Raw genomic sequence first — 21,870 nt, forward strand, 5'->3', positions numbered from 1 at the left:
ACATAAGATGTAGAATTTTACCTTGGGAAAACCCACTTGGGGGAAATCCCAACCACCTTTTCCTTAGAGAAATTATTCAATTCAACAAGAGATACAATCTGACCTTCCAGTCAAAATTGAAGTCAAACTGACCACAAGCATACCTAGGTCAAACCTGGTCAACTACAAACAATTTCGGCCTCTTGAAATTTCGACCTGCTGCCCTAGAAATCAATCTGTTACTGCTTCATAAATTAGGTTTGCTCAGATTCTCGGCTTCCCTTTAAACTCCATCTTCCCTTTTTTTTCTCTTCCTTGACTTGAACATAAGTGAGCCTTTGCTTGAACAAAAGTAATCCGAATTGCCTCCCAATTGATGAAGTCTAATGGGTATATATAGTGATTGGATGAACCCAAAGTGGTGTGTCTGAAGGGTCAGGCTGACTTGATCTTTTGGAGGGCCAACTTGACATTCTTGGAGCCAAAAACTCAAATTTAGAAATTCAAAATTCCCTCTTTTTGAAGCTGACATGAAGAACATGTCTTGGATTTATTATTACATATATTTGAAGGGATAAAACATTAATTATGAAGATTGGCCATAGCTATAAAATTCAACACTCCCTCTTAGCTAGGGAGTTATTCATAATGACTATCCATATGTTCTCTTGTTGACAAATTTCTCTAAGAAAAAGGTTAAAACAATTCATCATCAACATCAACATCATTTGATTACCATAATCCTGGTTGGCAATTTTGACCCATGGTAAATCAACAACATCAACTAGTTACCATAATTCTGGTCGGTACCTCTGACCCATGGTACATCATTAGCATCAACTAGTCACCATGATTCTGGTCACTCAGATCCTTGGTATACAGACTAGTCCTAGTTCACCATCATCTTGGTCAAGTTCTTTGACCCATGGTGAAACCCCAAAGGCCTCACTCTACATGAGTAATTTTAGGCCTTAAATGTGCTCACTCAACTTACCTAGAGAGTCTGACCCTGATGATGAAACACACTCAACTAAGTAATTTCGAGCTTCTAGAACCATTCTTCCTAATCCTAGTCAACATACTTGACCCAGGAAGAATGACTGTCCTTTGTCGACCATTTCCTGGTCAACATATTTGATCTAGGGAGAATCACTGTCCCTGATGCTTATCACATTGACACTTTGGACCATTCTCCCTAATTTTGGTCCTCCTGACCCAGGGAGAATGACCGTCCTTGATGATGCAATTTCATCACTCCCTTTCTCTGAGAGAGACATGCTTAATCACTCCAAGCTTGTCCACGAGGTATAAAGACTTCATCCTGGGATAAAGGTTTTGTCAGGTATCTACTTGACTATAGAATAGTACTGGAGCCATACTGCACCCTTCTGTACCATGTCTTGGTACTAGATCTCATTGTGCTTTGACCTATCATCATGTTCGACACCTACACTTGAACAATTAATCTTGCAAGTAGTTTATGAAGTCATACTGCTTGACAACTTGCTAACCAAGCTGCAATATACTCAGCCAACATAGTGCGACAGATGTTTGCTTCTTGCTCATTGGAGTAATTCTTCTGCACTTTTTGCCCAATCTGAATTTGTATATTCCAACAACCACACTTCATCACTTCAATCTATATGTCCAATTGTACCATGCAAGTACCGCAACACATGTTGAGTTGCATGTCTTGGCTCAACCATAAACAGACTGACTTCCTTTGTTGGAGCCATCATCATGACTGCTTTCTGGTCACCCTAACTGGGTGCTCATCCTGAAACATATCCTATTGCGGCAATCTTGGTTGCTCCCTCTACTATCAAGATCCTTTATCTTGAATCTAGAGGTCAAATCCCTCTATCAGTGAAGAGGGCTTGATTACTCCCTTTATCGCATGAGTTCTTTTGCTCCCATCAAAACAAGGTCAGCCAAGACTCTTGACATATCCATACCATGCCTGAGGTCCATACAAAGCTTTCTTCAGTCTGCAAACATGAGATTTCCTCTCTTGTACCGGAGGTAGTTTTATGTACATTTGTTCCTCAATTTACTCCGTTGAGGAGAGTCGTCTCCATGTGCACCTGATGAGATTTCCAATCCATATAGAAACAACAGAAATAACAGTTCTAACGGAAGTGTACCTGACAGCAAGATCAAATGTATCCTCATAGTCCTCTCCCTCTCATTAGGAGAATCCTCATGACTTTTTGCTTTGTACTTCTCTATGATGCCATCTACTACATTTTGGAAGATCTGCTTGACTTCTTCAACAAAATCTCCATCAAGGCATCCTTCAAACTTGCTGGCCTGCCTACTCCCTCTGAGCTAGGATCTCATCTAGTACATTATCTCTTAACACAAATTACTGATTTTGGGAGTGTCCTCTTGTCACAAGCTTTGCTTCGTCCTTCCACAAATTCCATCTGCTGCTAGGGCCTTGTCAGCCTTCACGATGTACCTGCAATCCTCCCTAGGAGGCCATGGAAGAATGATTATAACCCAACGAAGATAAATAAAGACCAGAGGCCAACTAACAACAAGACAATAGCAATCAAGGAAGACATATATAAACTAATCTTTTGAGGATTGTAGGGACTTGACAACTCCCTTTTGATCCTTGTTTTCTTGTAGAAGTCATAGCAAACTCATTATCCTTACGTAGTCTTTTCTTCCTTCCTTGAATGAGCTAGTTTTTCTTCTTTTAGCGGAAACATTGAACTAGGTCCAACTCTAGTGTTTTATCCACAAACCCTAGGGCATTTGCATCCAAGATTTCAAGTCTTCTAAGGTTTACAAACCCTAGATTTGCAATTTCTCATTTACACCTTCTGCAATTCCAATAGACTTTGACATATGTAAATTTTTCTTTCAAATGTCTAAAACCATTGAGTTCCTATGCCTTAGCATTTGAAATCCATCATGTCATCAAACAATCAAGGATGTTCCATCTTGATATGAAGCAAAAGTATTATAATTTTGGAGTATTTGTATTCTGTATCCTTCGAACAACATCCTCCAACTATCATCAAGGATAAATATAGCAGGTTGAGTCATAGATACAAATCTCCAAGGAGGGAATGACATTTCAATATTCTTTGTAGCATCTTAGAAGAGACCTAGCTCCATCAAGAACAATTTTCAGGTGGCGTGAGTACAGTCAAGGCTTCCTTTAGAATCATTTAGAAAATTTTGTCCACAAGATCTATTCACAGAGATGATTTCTCTTGATCCTTTCAAATTAATTGGCTCGACCTCTAGTAAACCATATCAATTGAATTTTGCTTCTATGCATGATCAAAATAGCATAGTGATAAACATGAATTCTCTTGCTTTCGTATTTAGATCATTGGTTTGAATTCGATCATCAGTATGTCTTATCAGTCCATGACACTTCAAACATGTGTATCTTGTTGAAATGTGTAGCTTGGGAGGTACTCGCACAACCCCTGGGGTACTGGGTTTGTGAGGAGTTGACCCACAAAATGTGGCTTGTGGGCAATGTACCTAAGAAGTGGGCTTTGTACCAAGGTCATGGGTGAAAGACCCAAGGAAAAATTGATTGTTTATTCGTTGGATGCATAAGGGGCACCCTTTATGGACTAAGGGGCACTTAGTGCTTCAATGGTGTGGGCGAAAGTAAAATGAAAGAATTTTATTTCTAATGTTAGTGGGTTTTTTTGTATGTAGGCTCCATTCGGCTTGAACTAGATGTCATGACCCTTGGTGGAAAATGTCTCCACTAAGAACAATATAAGAAGAGATGAGATGAAGTTCATTTGGTATCATCATAAGTGCAATTCATCAAAGGAAGACAAGCACAAGTAGCCGCAGACCTCAAGGAGCCGAGCTAGGAGGAAGGAGGGACAGCTTGATTCTCTCTTTTCTTGTGTTCTGGCATGCTAAGTTTAAGGAGCATTGATCATGGCATTCTGGGCATAGTTTTGTACATATTTTATGTGGTAACTTCTATGACAAGGCCGAGTGTTATGAATAAATATATAGGAAATAATGTAAATGATAATAATTAATAATGATTGGTTAATTAGTAATTAGGTTGAAGTGTCATGTCTAAATGAGACATGGCTCTCCATGAAGAGACCCCTGCTTGGTATATAAACAAGCCTGTCACTCTCATTGTATTAACATCATTCTTCATACATTTAATATATACTATTTGTATCCTCATGGATATATTTATATTCCAAGTCTTCTGGAGTAATTAATATGTAGAAGGAACTTTGTTCACTTCATTTGGTATCAGAGCAGTCGATCCTTTGGCCATTTCACCATTGCACAGAGCTCGTTCTCCAATCTAGGTTTTTGGTTATCAAATTCGTCAACATTGTTGCAATTCTAGCATTTCGCTACCAGTTTGGAGTTTCTCTAGCTTTCGCTGTTAGGCTTTTGGCCATTTAAAAAAACAAAAAAAATTATTAAAAAAATAAATAAAAAAATACAGGAAATAAAAAAGAAAACGAAATACAAAAAATAATATAAGAAAAAAAGTAAACATATATATATATATATCTATATATATATATATATATATATATATATATATATATATATATATATATATAAAATACAAATATTTTTTTTTACCTGGCTATCATCGAGATGCCCCTGCCTGGCAAAGCCGTAGTACCAACCACCCACAACTTCACCGTCCACACTGCTATCTGACGGACTGTCCGCCTCTGCCACCAACCAACAACCACCGCTATCCATACAAAACTCCTATACACTGTACACTGTAGCCGTTTTCCAGTCGTTTACATCACCCTTCCAGTGTTTAGCGCCACTGCAATTTCCTTCGTCATTGTATCACGATTGCAATCTATTATTCAACGAGTGTCATATTGTATGGTTCCATTGTCTACAACAATTACTACTACCAGCCAAGATCGCCATATCTATTGTACCAATCATTTGACCTGCATTAATATGTCAATCAACACCAACACATCTGCATCAACCGTTTTTTTTTTCTCTGGAGTCAAACGCCGTGACCTTACGAAAATATTTCGGTCACGTTTCATGGTTAAAGGTTATTAAAAAAAATTAATTATATAATTAAAAGTATATTTTATATGTATTTAAAATTGTATATATATATTAATTATATAATTAATTTAAGTATTTAATTTTTTTTATTATCATTACTATTTAATTTATTTAAAAGCAAAAAAAAAAAATAAAATAAAAAATAAAAATAAAAATGGGAACCAACCGTAATGAAAGATTTCCAAAAACTTTTATTAAATGTGTTAGTACACTATTTAAAATCAAAGGATCACTGGCAAGAAGAGATATTATAATCTCTATCAGTCCTATTGAAGATAGTAATTATGTTAGTACTAAATGTGCTAACCAACTAGTAATTCTTGAATTGACTATAATCGAAAAAAATTGCTGACACAAGTAACAAACAATACGACATAAACAATCTACAACTAAGTATTGGTGATTATACTTTTACCTCGCAATTCACTGTGAAAACCTTATTTTTTGACGATAGTGACATTGTTTTGGGCTCACCCTGGATGGAAACTCTAGGGTCCTTTATTCTAAATACGAAAAAGAAGTTTTTGACCTTTTCCCACAAAAAGAAAAAAATAATGCTACAAGATGTTACTTTGAAGCCAGATTTAGTGACGCCAGAAGACACAAGAAATCTCAAAAGTAATTCTTCGTAAAAAAGTAATACAAAATATGCAAAAGGAAGTTGACAAAATCACCACTGACAAAAGTGAAGAAGTCTCTCGGCTGAAAAACCATAGTGAAAAATTATTAACACAAATCAAGAAGCTTAAAAAGGACAAAAAGTCATTAACAGACAAGTTAGAACAACTTGCTCAAGAAGTATCAAAGTCTCCAGTCGTAGCAGTCCAGGTTGAAGATAAGGGAGTAGATACCAATCTAGTGAATGTCACAACTCAAGAAGAAGACAAGCAAGTTGAAGAAAATACACACTTAGATATTGTAGTTCAGACGATGAACATCCCAAGTGAAGGTTTGGTAACGAACTCAACAACATCCTCACAAGAAGAAAATCAAAAAAATTCCTCACACCTAATAAGGGAAAGTCAAACCAAAAAAGTTCCCTATCGACATCCGAATCATGAGAGTAGACAACTCAACCAAGCTACATATCAGGACCATTCAGAACAGAAACAACAAACTGATGTTCCAGAGAATAATGATGTAACCTCAATCCAGTCCTATGATGACAAGTCGTTACAAAATTCCAGTGATCAGAATATTCCACAGAAGATTAATCTAGGATGGTCTGATCCCTTCTCAGTGCGACAATTTTGTTTGTCACTTAGAAGATCATATCAACTTGTATCGACGAAGATGACTATTCCGAGATGAGAAGACATTTGAAACTGAAAAAGAGATCAAGCCTTTTTCATCGACAAGCTTTGAGGACAAAGCTTTTTGAGGAGGAAGTCAATGTTAGACATGACTCTCCATGAAGAGACACCTGCTTGGTATATAAGCAAGCCTCTCGCTCTCATTGTATTAACATCATTCTTCATACATTTAATATATAATATTTGTATCCTCATGGATATCTTTATATTCCAAGTCTTCTGGAGTAATTAATTTGTATAAGGAACTTTGTTCGCTTCACCGAGTTGAAATCTGTGGGTTAAAGGAGGGAGACCCCAGTTGATGGTGGAAGACAAGGTCAAGTGAGGGCCAAGTCCCCTCAAGGAGCAACGAAGGAGATCATAAGTTGATAAGGGAGGTTATCACAACGTCTAAGCGACTAAAGTTGTTCGAACTGTGGGACCGTAGAGGTTTGTAAAGTAGACCGAAAATGTTAGTCAAGTTCATGCCCAGGACCGAGGATCCTTAGGGCTGTGCCGAGTTCCTAAAGGAGGTAAGTTTTGTTGTCTTTAAGTTGATGATTGCTGAGTGTGAAAGTCTGTTCAATAAGGGTTTTGGACAATGTTGTAAGAGGTCTTATCTACAGTGATGCGTAGAAGACATTGAGCTGTAATGAAGAACTAGTTTGGTGCCCAAGTACTGTGATATTGGATGTGTAATATCATTGATAGGAGGCTGATTGCTATATGCCCTAAGTACTGTTACTCATGTGCTGTTGAGTCATTATTGTGTGGGTTGTCCAAGTGTGCCCCAAGTACAGTCATCTTGGAGCAACAAGAAGATTGTTAGAGGGTTGTTTGTAGAAGCCTATGATCAAACATTTTGGAGAAGCAAGAGGTCTGTAAGATGGCATCATATTGAAGCCTAAGTACAATGCTAATTGAAGTGGTCAATCACTGTTAGAAGGCAGTTTCAAGAAGGCCTAAGTTCAGTGACATTGGAGAAGCAGTGCCATTGATAGAAGGCAGTTTGAGGTGCTGATCATGCAAGCAAATTTGAAGTTGTAGAGGAATTTGTGAGCAGCTGTGGCAGAGGTGTTGGAGCAACAAGATCTATGCGCGTATAGGTGGCAAAGGACCTACCAGGTGTTCAAGGCAAGTGGACTAAAAGGGCTGGTGTAAGCACTTCTTCAGCGAGTAAGTTAAGTGTGTCTTGTTCAAGGGTAGATTGATTGTCATACGTAGTGGACATCGTTGATTTGTGGTAGCATCGGATGTGCTCTAGCCATGAAAATTAGTGGAGAGGCTAAGGCACATAAGATCCAAGACCCAGAAATGGTTTGGGGAAATTCCACCCGGTTGGAGAGATATTAAAATAATTAATATTTTTAATGGGGGTCCTAAGTCAAAACTTAGGAAAATTAAAATGTTAATGGGTATTAATATAAAACTGGGTGAGAATGTTCTAAATGACATGGATCAAGCCAAGTCTAATCTTAGCCGTTGATTAGGGACTTGATCTCGGTCATTGAAGACTCAACAGGAAAAGTATAAGAGGAGGCTTGAGGGTTTGTTGGAGATACACCAAGTGGATCAGCGAATTCGATTTTCTGGAGCAGGGTTTGCTGAGAAAATTTGAGATAGTGGTCTGTTGTAGCGAGGGGCAGTGAGTACATAACAGAGAGGCAGGGATAGTGCCAAATGGTTAGCGCAATGACCGAAGAGGCTGACGCAGAGGCAACTAGAGCTACGTAGAGGCAACTAGAGCTACGGATAGGCAACAGGAGCCACACAAAGGCAACTGGGGATTGCGCAGAGGCTGAGAGGCCTACGTGGGTGACGCAGAGGGCTAGAGAGCTAATGCAGAGTGCCAGGAGGTTGACATAGAGGCTTCAGGAGCTGAGTTGAAGCTAGCAGGGCTGACACAGGGCTAAGAGGAAGCGTCGAAAGGATTTTCGTGGGGCAGACTAGAGCTGAGAGGTTGAATATCTGTCTCTGAGAAGAGGTATTATTGCTGTGTAACAATCTCTGTTGGGTGAGCCATTTCTGGCACCCTAGTTGTACTCAAGAATCTGCATAATAATAAAACCCTTAGAACTGTTGCACCGGTTTTCCCGCATTTGGTTTTTCTGGTGACATTTGTCCAAAAATAATGATGTCCCTTGTGTGTTTGTCTCAGTATTTCATTTGCTGATCTGTATATGAGTTAAGGTTGCATTTGTGTTTATTTCAGTATTTATATTTATAACTTGTTAATGGAATAAACAAGTAGGAGAAAGAAAACCAGATAATGTAATAGGGATTTCTAACGTGTCAGACTTAGAAATTTCAATAGACATCAAGCCCGAGTTTTCCTTGTATTATAACTTGTTAATGGAATAAACAAGTAGGAGAAAGAAAACCAGATAATGCAGTAGGGATTTCTAACGTGTCAGACTTGGAAATTTCAATAGACATCAAGCCCTAGTTTTCCTTGTATCAGGGCTAATTGTAAGGGCCATGATCCTTGGTACGAGAGCCCTATGTTTGTTGTATTAAGTATTCTAATATAACAAGTTTTGGGTTGACAAAATTTTGTGTACTTCATTGATTCACTGCTATACATTTTCTGTTGTGCAAAGTGTTTTGTGTTGTGGCATTTTAGTTCCTTCTTCAGATTAATTATTCCAGAAGACTTGGAATATAAAGATATCCATGAGGATACAAATATTATATATTAAATGTGTGAATAAGAATGATTATACAATAAGAACGAGAGGCTTGCTTATATACCAAGCAAGTGTCTCTTCATGGAGAGTCATGTCTCATTTTGACATGACTCTTCAACTTAATTATTAATCAACTAATAATTATTTCTGGTTATTATCATTTACATTATTTCCTATATATTTATTCATAACATTGCCTTCCTCTTCAAAAAGCTTTGCCCTCAAAGCTTGTCGATGAAAAAGACTTGATCTCTTTTTCGGCTTCGAATGTCTTTCTGTCTCGGAATAGTCATCTTCGTCGATACAAGCTGATATGATCTTGTAAGTGACAAACAAAATTGTCACACTGAGAAGGGATCAGACCATCCTAGATTAATCTTCTGTGTAGTATTGTGATCACTGGAATTTTGTAATGACTTGTTAGCATAACACTGGATTGAGGTTATATCACTATTATCTGGAACATCAATTTATTATTTCAGTTCTGAATGGTACATATAGGTAGCTTCATTGAGTTGTCTACTCTCGTGATTCAGATGTCGATACGAAGCTTTTTTGGTTTGATTTTCACTTATTGGGCATGTGGCAATTTTTAGATTTTGTTTTGGCGAAGATGTTGTCGAGTTGGTTATGGAACATTCACTTGGGATGTTCATTGTCTGAACTGCAACATCTAAGTGTGTCATTTCTTCAACTGACTTGTCTTCTTCTTGAGTTGCGATATTCACTGGATCGGTATCTGTTATTTTGTCATCAACTTGAATTCCTACATTTGACGCTTCCTTCTCGATAAGTTGTTGTACCTTGTTTTCTAATGATTTCTTATCCTTCTTAAGTTTCTTAATTTGCGTCAGTAATTTTTCACTATGGTTTTTAAGTCGAGAAACTTTTTCATTTTTATCAACAATGATTTTGTCAATTTCATTTTGCATATTTTGTAATGCTTTTTTACCTTCTTGAGAAACCACTTTTGAAATATCTTATATATCCTCTGGCGTTATTGAATTTGGTTTCAGTGTAACATCTTGGAGTGTTATTTCTTTTTCTTGTGGGAAAATGTCAAAAACTTCTTTTTTGTATTTAGAATAAAGAACCCTAGAGTTTCCATCCAGGGCGAGCCCAAAACAATGTCACTATTGTCAAAAAATAAGGTTTTTACGGTGAATTGTGAGGTAAAAGTATAATCTCCACTACTTATGCTTATGTCGTATAGATTGTCACATGTGTCAACAAAAATTGTCAGTGTGGAAAAAGTCCCGATAAAATCGGGATTTATTCCCCAAAATGCGATTTTTTCAAAAAAAGGATTAAATCGGCCGACTTTTTGCCGACTTTTTAAAAAATGAAAAAATCGGGATTAAATCGAATTACTCCCGATTAAATCGGGAGTCGATGGCAAAAAATCGGCTAAGTTAAAAAAAATTTCGTCCGCGGGCATAAAAACCAGAATTCGTCGTTTTATTTTTTAATTGTGTTTTGGGCTGGCTTGTTCGCTGTGGAGGAGAAACGAGGGTTTCCAACTTTCCAGTTCGAAGAAGTTGTGGCCCGTGGGTGTGCATTTGCTAGCCGCAAGCGTCCGCCGTCAAGCCCGGCAAGGTGACAAGGTAAGTTTAAAACTTTAATGTTTATAGTTTATACTTTATAACTGTTACGTAACACTCAAAGCAAATCTCTAATCATGAAAACACTCAAGCAAATCTCTAATCATGAAAGTTTAAAGAAATTTAACTCTGTATCACATAAGATACCACCATATGGAACTCTGAACTTTGAGTTATAGTGACTGTCCTGAAATCTTTTGCCAGAGGTCCGAAGTTGGGTAGAAGAGTCAGGTCTAAACTTTGAACTTTGTATTACAGTCTTATAACAGTCCTAAATAACACATACAGTAACACAAAGGTGCCATAAAATTCATTGACAATCATCATAAGATCATTGGCATTGGTTAGTTTGTTCATCTTGGCATTTTTCATGGTTTGTAGAGAACTGAAGTATTAAATTTCAGAGTTTTACAAGTCTGACATAGACATTTCAGAGGTCTGATATATCACCTACAGCTACAGTAAGTCACATACAGCAGTGACATAAATATGTAACAGTGGCATAAAACTAATTAACAGTCGTCTATTTTCATTGGCATATCATTTGCATTGGTTGAGCTTGCATTACTTGGCATCTCTTGAGATTTTTGGGAGGACTGTTACTCTAATTTGAGGTCTGATATAGGCACTGTAAGGTCTGATCATAGACATGACAGTGGTGTAAAGAATAGACTAGTTGACAGTCATCTTGTCTCATTGGGCATTCACTCTTTGCATCTTTTGCATCTTGGGTAAGTGTTTTCTTGTGTGATTTGGGCTGCTTCTCTCACTGTTGTGATCATTGGTTTCTTGACTTCTTTGCTGCCACTTGAATCTCATCACTAACTGTTGCAGTTTGAAGGGATTCCAAGTGTTTTGTAAATGTTCTCGTTACTAAAAAATTTGGATTTTTATGTCTAACATAATTTATTTATATTTATTTTATTGTTATTATTTAATATTTATGACTGTAATAAATTATTTAATAAATTATGACTGTAATAAATTATTTCACTGTACATACATTTATGATTTATTATTTACTAATTTGTTTCTAAATTCTGAGTGCAATACAAATTAGTAAATTACTAATTATAATTTGCTGATTTGAATTTGTTTCCATTCTTTTTGTGCCCAGGTTTAAACTTTAAATTCCAGCTCAAAGTTTAAAACAAAATGCCGAGGGTTTTGGATTCTATGTGGGAGTTTGGTGAGCCTGATGTTATACCTGAAACTGGGACGGTCAATAGAATGTATTTGACTTGCAAATTGTGTGGAAAGCATATGTCAAGAGGCATCAACAGATTAAAATTCCATTTGAGGCAAATTCCAGGCCAAAATATTGAACTTTGCAAAGAGACAACTCCAGAAATCATCCGACGGGCCATTCAATCATTGATGGATAAAGAGGAAGGAAAAGACACCAGGGCAACACTAAGAAACCAAATTGCAGGGGGCTCAAGAGCGGGGGGAATTGAGAGTGGCAATGTTTCTATAGCAGCATCACCTTCCTCACCCATGGGTACATTGGGTAGTGGTACTCATCCTTCTATCTCATCTTTTTTTGTTCCTAGAACAGCAGCTGGTTCACAACCTGGGATTAGATCATCATTGAAAAAAAAGGAAAAGGCAGAAGCTGACAAGTTGGTCAGTAGGTGTCTTCTATGGAGCGATGTTCCCTTCAACATTGCCAAGACAAACCCATTCTACCAGCCTATGTTTGATGCTGTTGCTGTCGTTGGCCCGGGGTACAAAGCCCCCACCTTTGCAGAGTTGAGAGGGCCTCTTCTTCAAGATGAAAAGACTGAGTGCACTGCTAGATTGGCAGAGTTTAGGGCATCATGGGAGCACACTGGATGCACAGTCATGTCAGATGGTTGGACTGATCAGAAGGGTAGGACCCTTCTTAACTTCTTGGTTAGTTGTCCCAAGGGGACAATGTTTATGAAATCTGTTGATGCATCTGACCACATTAAAGATGCACGTTTATTATGTGAGTTGTTGGACATCTTCATTCAGGAAGTAGGCCCAAGCAATGTTGTCCAAGTCATAACGGACAACGCTGCAAATTATGTTGCAGCTGGCAAGATGCTTATGGAGAGGTATCCTAACTTGTTTTGGACACCTTGCGCTGCTCATTGCATTGACTTGATGTTGGAGGATATAGGTAAAATTCCTACTGTGAGGGATATTGTTGAATCATCCAAGAGCATAACAAAATTTATTTATAATCATTCATCTGTGCTTAGCTTGATGAGAAAATTCACCAACAAAAAAGAGTTGGTGCGGCCTGCCATTACACGATTTGCCACTACTTTCATATCTCTTCAGTCTCTGTTGAATTCTATGTGGGAGGTGAAGAGCATGTTTCTCTCAGCGGAATGGCGTTCTTTATCTATTAGTCGCAAACCGGAGGGAGAGGGCATATGCAGACTAGTTTCATATGATCAGAGCTTTTGGGCAGGAGTAGAGGAGGTGTGTGCCATTTCAGAACCTTTGGTAAAGGTTCTTCGGTTGGTTGATGGAGAGAAGCTCGCAATGGGCTACTTGTATGAGGCCATGGATAGGGCCAAAGAAGCCATCTGTGCTTATTATGCAGATAAGGGAGACGAGGGGTTGGAGAAACAACAGGTCATATGGGGAGTGATTGATCAGCGATGGAACAATACCCTCCATCGCCCCATTCATGCTGCAGGTGTCTACCTCAACCCTGCATTTTCTTATGCTTGTGGTTTCAGATTTGATGCCGAGGTGATGGATGGATTCTTCACTTGTGTCGAGAGGATGGTGTCATCTAGGCGAGAACGTGAGGAGATTTCTAAAGAAATGGAGGTCTATAGGATGGCCACTGGCACATTTTGTTTTGACATGGCTATTCAGAATAGGACGACCAAAATGCCAGGTAAGTTTCAGTTTGTTTCAAATTTTCAAGTTTAGAATTTCAATGTTTTTTTTTATGTTTCTCATTTTTCTTTTAACTTGTAGATGCTTGGTGGACAAGCTATGGTGCCAGAGTACCAAATCTCCAAAATCTTGCCATTCGAGTGCTCAGCCAAACATGCAGTTCCTCTGGGTGTGAGCGCAACTGGAGTGTATTTGACAAAATACACTCCAAAAAGCGCAACAGGTAAAAACTAAAAAGATTTCAAATTAAATTTTTTGAATTCATTTGATTAATTTTAATATTTAAATTTTTTAAGTACTAATTTACAATCTATGACCTTAATACAGATTGGAATCCAAACGCCTCAATGACATGGTATACGTCTACTACAATCTTCGATTGTGGGTGAGACAGCTTCAGAAACCTACTGATGTGGAAGCCATCTCATTGGACAATATTGATACCACCGCTGCATGGAGAGTCGAGACTGAGAGGCCAATCTTGGACACGATCCCGGATTGGTTAGGTGTGGATCTAGAGGATGTAGCAGTTGCAGAGGAGGGAGAGCTAGAGATAGAGGAGGAGGAGGCGGAGCAACATCAGGGTCAGGAGGCAGTAGCAGAGCTGGATGAGGATGCTGAGGAGGAGGTGACACCATCTAGGGTGGGCAGCAGCAGCGGCAGCGTAGCACAGAGGCCACCTCTTCCATCAGCTTCTAGAGGACGATTGAGTCCATTTCCTTTTGTATCCTCAGGGGCAGGGTCTTCTTCCTCTAGAGGAAAAGGCAAAGCCATTCCCTATTCCCGTAAAAGGGGAAGAGGATCTCAGTGACTGATTAGTGATTACTTGATGACTTTTAGATGACTCATGATGTACATTTATTATATTTTTTGTTGATATTTTTACTCTTGAGAGTTGAAACTCAGACAGGACTCAAAATTCAGGAGTGGATTCACTATTTTGATATGTGATGCAGCACTAGACTTCATATACATATTATATATTAGCTTTCTTTACATGTTTATGTGGAAATGCATTTATTTGATGTTGTGGATACTCTAGATGTTAAAAAAAATGAATAATTTTGTGTTTTTTTAATTTTGCCGACTTTTTGCCGACTTTTTCAAAAAACTCCCGACTTTGCCGAGTTTTTCAACTTTTGGACCCTTGCCGAATTAATCCCGACAGCGACTTTTTCCACATTGAAAATTGTTTCAACTATATTTGATTTAGGAATCACCAATTGGTTAGCACATTTAGGACTAACATAATTACTTCTTTCAATAGCACTGATAGAGATTATGATATCTCTTCCTGCGAGTGATCCTTTCATTTTAAATAGTGTGTCAACACATTTACTAAAGGTTTTAGGAAATCTTCCCTCACTAGTTTCCATTTTACGTTGATGTTTTGACGTAAACAATATGTCAACTTGAGCTCTTTTTTTTTATAATAATTTCCCCTTATTATTCTGTTCTTCAAATATTTTATATTTCAAAGTAAAATATTTTACTTTATTCACTTAGTAACCCTTCCTTTCTTTAATTAAGACCTCAAATTCTACTATATATCTATGCCTTTCTTTATATTAAGATCCCCTCCTTAATAACTTTATTATCTTACTATAATAATAGTTCCACTTAGTATAAATTTTTATGATGTCACCACACTTAATAAATATAAATGTCACGTCTTTTCATATGACAGGGTCACGATGTTCACCATACAATTTGAGCGACCCTTCAATTTTCTATTGCACCAACAGACTTGGAATACCCCACAGATCTGATTTTTATGCACTTCAAGAGGGTCTGAGCTTCACATAGGTGCGAATTTATGTAACGAAAATCGGTGACGGAAATTTGTAAGGATGTCTTTGCAGAGCGGTGGAGTAGGCACCGGTGGCAACACTACGATGACAACAGTCAGCTAGCCGCAAGTGGTTGTGACCGTGTTGATGTGGCTCGAGCGACAACGTGAATGGTGTTTGAGTGGAAACTGGCGGCGGCTGAAGGGAGTCGAGCAGAGGACAACACTTCAGTTGCTGATGTTGTGACAACGTGTCTGTTTGCTGAACGCTGCGGATGGGAATCAGGGCTCCGGCGGTGGGTGCAGCAGACGGCTATGGATATGGATGCGATGACAACAGGGCGTTATCTTGCAAGGTGGCAATCCCTATCCAATTTAGGGTGTGTCTTTATTAGCACCACTATGACGTGAAGTCGAATGAGCAGCAATGCGATCGGGTGGTTACACTGATTCGGTGCCAGAAAACTTGCATGCGTTACTCAATGACGTCAATCGGTATGCAGCAATGAAAAAAGAGTCGGGCAGACTACTCAGATGCCTTCGTATGGTGGCTGGTGAAATAGAGAGGAAATGGCAAACTAAAGACGGAATGGTTGTGGTTTCATTTGATAGTCGAAAATCAGGGTGCAAGCTATGTTCTGCGGTTCACAAGATTATGCTCGCGCGCTGCAATGCTGGGAGACTAGTTTGGAAGTTTGGAATTTTGATGGCCACAGTTTTTTTATTTCTGATTTTTCTTTTATACTTTTCTTTTAATTTAAATTTTCCAATAAAAAGAAATTTACGATTTTTATTTTTTAATAGAGGTCTTTTTTTTCTTCTTTAAAAATGGCCAAAGGCCTGAAAAATGGAGAATCTCCCAATGTGTAGCGAACGCTTCAATTATGACAGCAACAAGGTTGATGACAATTGATGGCCAAGGGCCGGTGACCGGAGAACGAGCTCTGTGCAACAGTGAAGCGGCCAAAGGATCGACTGCTCTGATACCAAATGAAGTGAACAAAGTTCCTTCTTCAGATTAATTACTCCAAAAGATTTGGAATATAAAGATATCCATGAGGATACAAATATTATATATTAAATGTGTGAATAAGAATGATTATACAATGAGAACGAGAGGCTTGCTTATATACCAAGCAAGTGTCTCTTCATGGAGAGTCATGTCTCATTTAGACATGACTCTTCAACCTAATTACTAATTAACTAATAATTGTTTACGGTTATTATCATTTACATTATTTTACATTATTTCCTATATATTTATTCATAACACTCTACCATATAAGTAATGGCATCGGATACAATCATAATCTCAATAGTGCAATGCAAGATATCTTCTGTATATTGGTCCATCCTCTTATTAGCATGCTTATCTTGTCTTGGGGTAGGCCTTATGTGTGGTAATTCTGAGCTTTCATGAGTACTTGGATAATAGTATGTAAATGTCAACAATCAAACAAGGTATGCTCCATCGAGCTTCTGCATAATACTTGAAACAATCCTTCACCAATATAGAGAATACTTTGAACTTGTCACTCTACAAGATTTGGCATAAATATGGGTGTTGCTTCATAATTTAAGGATCATGCTTCTTGACACCTTCCAAGCAGATTTTAGCATACTTCTTTTGCTGTGTAGCAATAGAGTCCTTGATTACATATGTTGTTTGTGATACATGAAATGAACTTTATTAACCATGAAACTGTTGAATTTTGTAGCTATGGTCGGTCTTCATATTGATATATTTATTGTTGTACTTGTTCATATAAAGCATGCTCCTCATGCTCATGAGAATCAAATTTTTGTATTTATCAAAGAGACAATTTAAATTTTTTGAATATTTGTTTTGGCACCACAAGCGTTTAAGTCTGCCATCTTGTTGAGAAATCTACGGGCAGCAATATAGGTGATTTCTCTAGCTTATTATAACTTCTTGTGAATGCTTTTTACTTTTCTTGATTAGATTCTTCTTTTAGCTTGATTATTATAGTGTTTTTTTTTTATTATCAAACACCTATCAAAACGTAGTAAACAAAGAGACAAAGGACACAAGATATAGGCTATCAGCCAGGGCCAAACCTCTCCAATCTTGAGAGGAAAACCCACTGAATTCTTCTTCTTATAGAATCTTCAATTGGACGAATCCAAGACCAAGTCAATTTATCTCTTTGAAGTGTTTTTCTCAATCCAAGTCAAACTTGCTTTTTAACTGCTTTCACCTTACCTCTGACCAACAATTCGGACCTGCAATCTTGACTGTAATTTCGGCCTCTTCTACCTGCAGCTTTCGACCTCCTGCAACTTTCGCACGTGATCAAACTAGGGCAGATTAGAGAGAGATTCTTCTTCGCTTTCCTTGGACTTGTCTTCTTGTAACTTTGGCTTGCAAAAATATATCTTTCATGTGCTAGAATTTGGCTTCCTTGAGGTCTGCACTTTGGTCTTCTAGCAACAGATGGATGCCCTAATCTTACCTCGCACGTGTGAAGGATTTCAACCCAAAAACAGATTCAAATATTCGATTTCTCTTTTCTCCTTTATGCCCTTCTTCTTCCTCGCACTTCTATTCTTCTTTGATCGAACTTGTGAGAGTGTTTTGTGTTCTTGAATGAGGCTGAGTCCCTCCTATATATAGGCTTCATGTCCATCTTTGAAGGCCGACTTATAACTGTTCTGAGGCCGACTAGAAGCTTGGAGAAGGCCGACTTGTGTTTTGCTTTTATGACTTGGTCTTGGAGAGTTCTTTGACTAGACTTTGACTCAAATATATTTTTCTTACAATATGTAACATGCCCAAATGGGTCTCTCATACATGACAATGACATTTAATGACTTGATGATTCAATGACCAACCCTAAGAGCTCACAATGGGAGCTTGACCTAAAAATAATTTTTCCTACACGTCATTATGAAGACCAAACCTAGTTACATATTTCAACACATCTATCCTACATATTTTAGTGAGATGATGGGGAGCGTAGTGTAGAGTTGGAAATAGTGCAGATGGCATAATGCAAAGTTAGCAGCAATGCAGATGCCTCAGTGACAGAGATATTAGCAGCAGTCAGAGACTCGTATGACAGATTGTTAAGTTTAGGTATGTTCTATGCTAGAACAATTTATTTCAATTCTTTTCCACATTAGCAATCACATTAGCATAAAGTAAACTGCATATAGAACATAAATATAAATCGCAGAAGACAAGAGGACACAAGATGTGGCGCTAGCCAAGGACAAACCCCAATGTGGGGAAACCCTTGATAATTCTTCTTTTATGTTCTTCAAAGTTCAGCAGAGAAAGTGAGAGAGATAGTACATTTACAATAGAAGTCAATCCTTTGACTTTTAATATCGACAGAGATCAGTTGAAGACATATTGCTTCAACTGATTCTCTAAGGTGACTCCTTCACCCATCATAGTGCTGCATCTCGTCCATTTGCTGCACCTTACCGTGTAGTACTATCACGCTGCTCATGATCTCATACATCACTGAGCTGCCCATGATCTCATACATCATGTTGCCCATGATCTCATCTATCATGCTGCCCATTCATCATGTTTCCCATGATCTCATCTATCATGCTGTCCATGATCATTATGCTTCATGCTGCCCATGATCTCATATATCATGCTACCTTCCTTCGGAGATAGATGCTCTGGCTGTTTCGACAGTTCTCGGTAGTTTCGGTTTTTCTGGCATTTCCGGTTTTTCCGGTATTTTCGGCATTTCCGGCTTTTTCGGCAGTTCTGGCTTTTCCGGCAGTTCTGGCTTTTCCGGCTTTTCCAACTTTTCCTTAGGGTCTCTCTTCCTACTAAAACCCAAAGACAAGTAGAGAGAGGAAGAGATCCAAGTGTGTGTAGAAATGACTTGAAGTCCTCTTCTATTTATACTAAAACGTAGAGGTTGAATAGACATAACTGTTGGGCTTTTGAGCCTACATAAGTTTCTGGCCGACTTAACAATTGGTCCATAACATAAATAAATTCATAACTTCATAAATACTTATCGGAATCGGATGATCTTTAGATCAATCGTACACCTCTCAATGAGAGGGATCTAATAAAAATATCAGCTGCCATAAATAATATGACCCACATGGAGTTAGGCCCTAGATGCCAATTTTAACACTCCCTCTCAACTGGGGAGAACTCCATCCGTTGATCCATATGTCCAACTGTACTATCTCTGCTATTAGTGCCCTGCACTGCTCTGCTAGCTCTGCTCAGCTCTGCTGGCTCTGTTCTGCTTTGCTCAGCTCTGCTGGCTCTGCTAAGCTCTACTGGCTCTACTCTGCTTTGCTCAGTGCTACTCAGCTCAACTTAGCTCTGCTCAACTATGAAGAAGAAGAATTGATCGAGAATGTCTCATACCATTCTCCACTGACCCGAAGTCAGTCTCAGAGTGTGTACCACTGGTCCCAGACCAGTCTCAATTGACCCAAAGTCAGCGTCATAGTGGGTACCATTCCTACCACTGGTCCCAGACCAGTCCTCCACTGACCCGAGGTCAGTCTCAGAGTATGTACCACTGGTCCCAGACCAGTCTCAATCGACCCGAAGTCAGCGTCATAGTAGGTACAACTCCTACCACTCGTCCCAGACTAGTCCTCCATTGGCTCGAAGTCAGTGTCAGAGTATGTACCACTAGTCCCAGACCAGTCTCAACCGACCCGAAGTCAGCGTCATAGTAGGTACAACTCCGACAACTGGTCCCAAACCAGTCCTCCACTGACCTGAAGTCAGTCTCAGAGTATGTACCACTGGTCCCAGACTAGTCTCAATCGACCTGAAGTCAACGTCATAGTAGGTACAACTCCTACAACTGGTCCCAAACCATTATCATTGCCCAGATCAATGAAGGTCATCCTAGTATAGGGAGTATGGTAGATATAGCGATGCGTCCATCGGTACTACTATGGTCCCTATCCTCATTTCCCTGTTCATTGATTAGATAAGAGGTACCTCCCATGAGTCCCAGACTGCATGGGTAGGATGCCTCGACAAGAGAACTTAATCAATCCTATCCTCACAGGAGAACTAATCATCCTGCTACACTTCATCCAGGCCTCACAGGAGAGCTAATCATCCTGCTACATAATCGTCATGGAGAACACATCATCCAGACCTCACAGGAGAACTAATCATCCTGCGACATAGTCGTCATGGAGAACACATCATCCAGACCTCATAGGAGAACTAATCATCCTGCTACACAGTTGTCATAGAGAACACATCATCTAGACCTCACAGGAGAACTAATCATCTTGCTACATGTTAGTGCCTAGATTTACCTCAAGCTGAAAAGGTAGGATCCAGGGCCAACATCAAACCACGCTCAACCTGGTAGCTAGCCCTACCAGGTCAGGAGAGGGCTCTCTCCGGGTCAATCTCAGCAAATAATGATCGATGAGGGCTTGAGATGACTGAAATATCTTCTGATCTTAGGCTAGGTATGAGTACAAGAGAGTTGATCTGAATAAAAGATGATTTGTTGGCTCAAAGGGAAAGGCACATTTTGGGGTGCGGGGATTGAGGCTCAGTTCTGCAGAGATCTCGATGGGGCAAGGTAGGCAATTGTTTTGGCACTTAAATTTGAGTGAGATGGACGGAGTAGACAGGTGAGGTGTTGAAGAGGGCAAGAGCAATCATGAATCCTCCCCAAACAGCTGAAAACATCAAACAACTAAAGAAAACTTCAAGTAGAGCATTGCATTTTCAATGAATTCTACTTACACTCTTGTTTGTTTAGTTCAGAAGAAATAAGATAGATAATGCAACAAATTCACAATCACAAAGAGAAACACTGTACCAAGACAAATTGCCACATGAATCCCAAAGAGTGCTGCAAATCCCAGTCTCAATTCCTTAGCCAAAATACTTAAAATGAATGTACAATGAAGCTCAAGGCTTTCTCAAGAGTCCAACCATGCTAATGACTGAAAAACAACATAATATAGACAAACCATAGCTCATCCTAGCCTCTAGGGGTCGAGCTCACATGTTTAGGAGCTGATCCAACTGATTCTAAACTAGGAACTAGAAATTAGGCCATGAAACTGCCTGCCTCTATAAACTAGGGAACTGATTCATTCAGTTTCAAACAACTTTTTAACTGATGAATCTACCTTACCAAGTGAGAATTTGACATATTTACATCATGATCCATCAATATACATGAAATTACATCAAAAATTTGCCATTAAGGAAGTGAAGAAGTCAAACTGGCCAAAACTGGGCGAAAAACAGAGCAATACTTGGTCAAACTGGCAAAATTTCCTCTATGCGTCGCGCCTGATTCTCTATGTGTACTGCCTGTTTGGACCCACTTTTGGAGGCCTTCCCGGTGTCCAAATTAGCTGCAAGTGTGCTTGTTGGAAAGGTCTGCCTGTCTACTTTCCAACTCAAGTGGAATTTTTCAATTTGGCCTCCATTTGCCCCTCCAAAAGTCCATTCTCCCAAGACTGCTGCTTGTGTGTCAAAATAGGGGCAGTGAGGTCATTTTTTGAGTGTTTTTGACCTCTTTGAGGGCTCAAAACCCGCCCAAATTTCTTGGCCATAGGTAGGTAAGCAT

At 38.9% G+C, this 21,870-nt stretch overlaps 2 protein-coding genes across 4 annotated transcripts in view; both read left to right on the forward strand.

Annotated features, from left to right (window-relative positions):
• Positions 1-21,870, forward strand: part of LOC149232657 (putative proteasome inhibitor) — a 126,608-nt gene that overhangs the window by 76,669 nt on the left and 28,069 nt on the right. The gene's annotated exons all lie outside the window — the stretch shown is intronic.
• On the forward strand, positions 13,387-14,393 carry LOC149232658 (uncharacterized). Its single transcript, XM_089379475.1, has 3 exons — positions 13,387-13,507; positions 13,591-13,732; positions 13,837-14,393. The coding sequence occupies exons 1-3, from the start codon at positions 13,390-13,392 to the stop codon at positions 14,318-14,320; spliced, it is 744 nt and encodes a 247-aa protein (XP_089235601.1). The 5' UTR covers positions 13,387-13,389; the 3' UTR covers positions 14,321-14,393.

The sequence above is a fragment of the Pinus tabuliformis genome, chromosome J, assembly GCF_031772625.1.
Source record: "Pinus tabuliformis cultivar Carrire ecotype Pingquan chromosome J, CPIR1, whole genome shotgun sequence".
Taxonomy (NCBI): Eukaryota; Viridiplantae; Streptophyta; class Pinopsida; order Pinales; family Pinaceae; genus Pinus; species Pinus tabuliformis.

Coding starts and splice junctions, on each gene's coding strand:
- LOC149232658 (XM_089379475.1), top strand. CDS start 13,390: ATGGTGTCATCTAGGCGAGAACGTGAGGAGATTTCTAAAGAAATGGAG. Junction 13,508..13,590: donor TAGGACGACCAAAATGCCAG/GTAAGTTTCAGT, acceptor TTTAACTTGTAG/ATGCTTGGTGGACAAGCTAT. Junction 13,733..13,836: donor CACTCCAAAAAGCGCAACAG/GTAAAAACTAAA, acceptor ACCTTAATACAG/ATTGGAATCCAAACGCCTCA.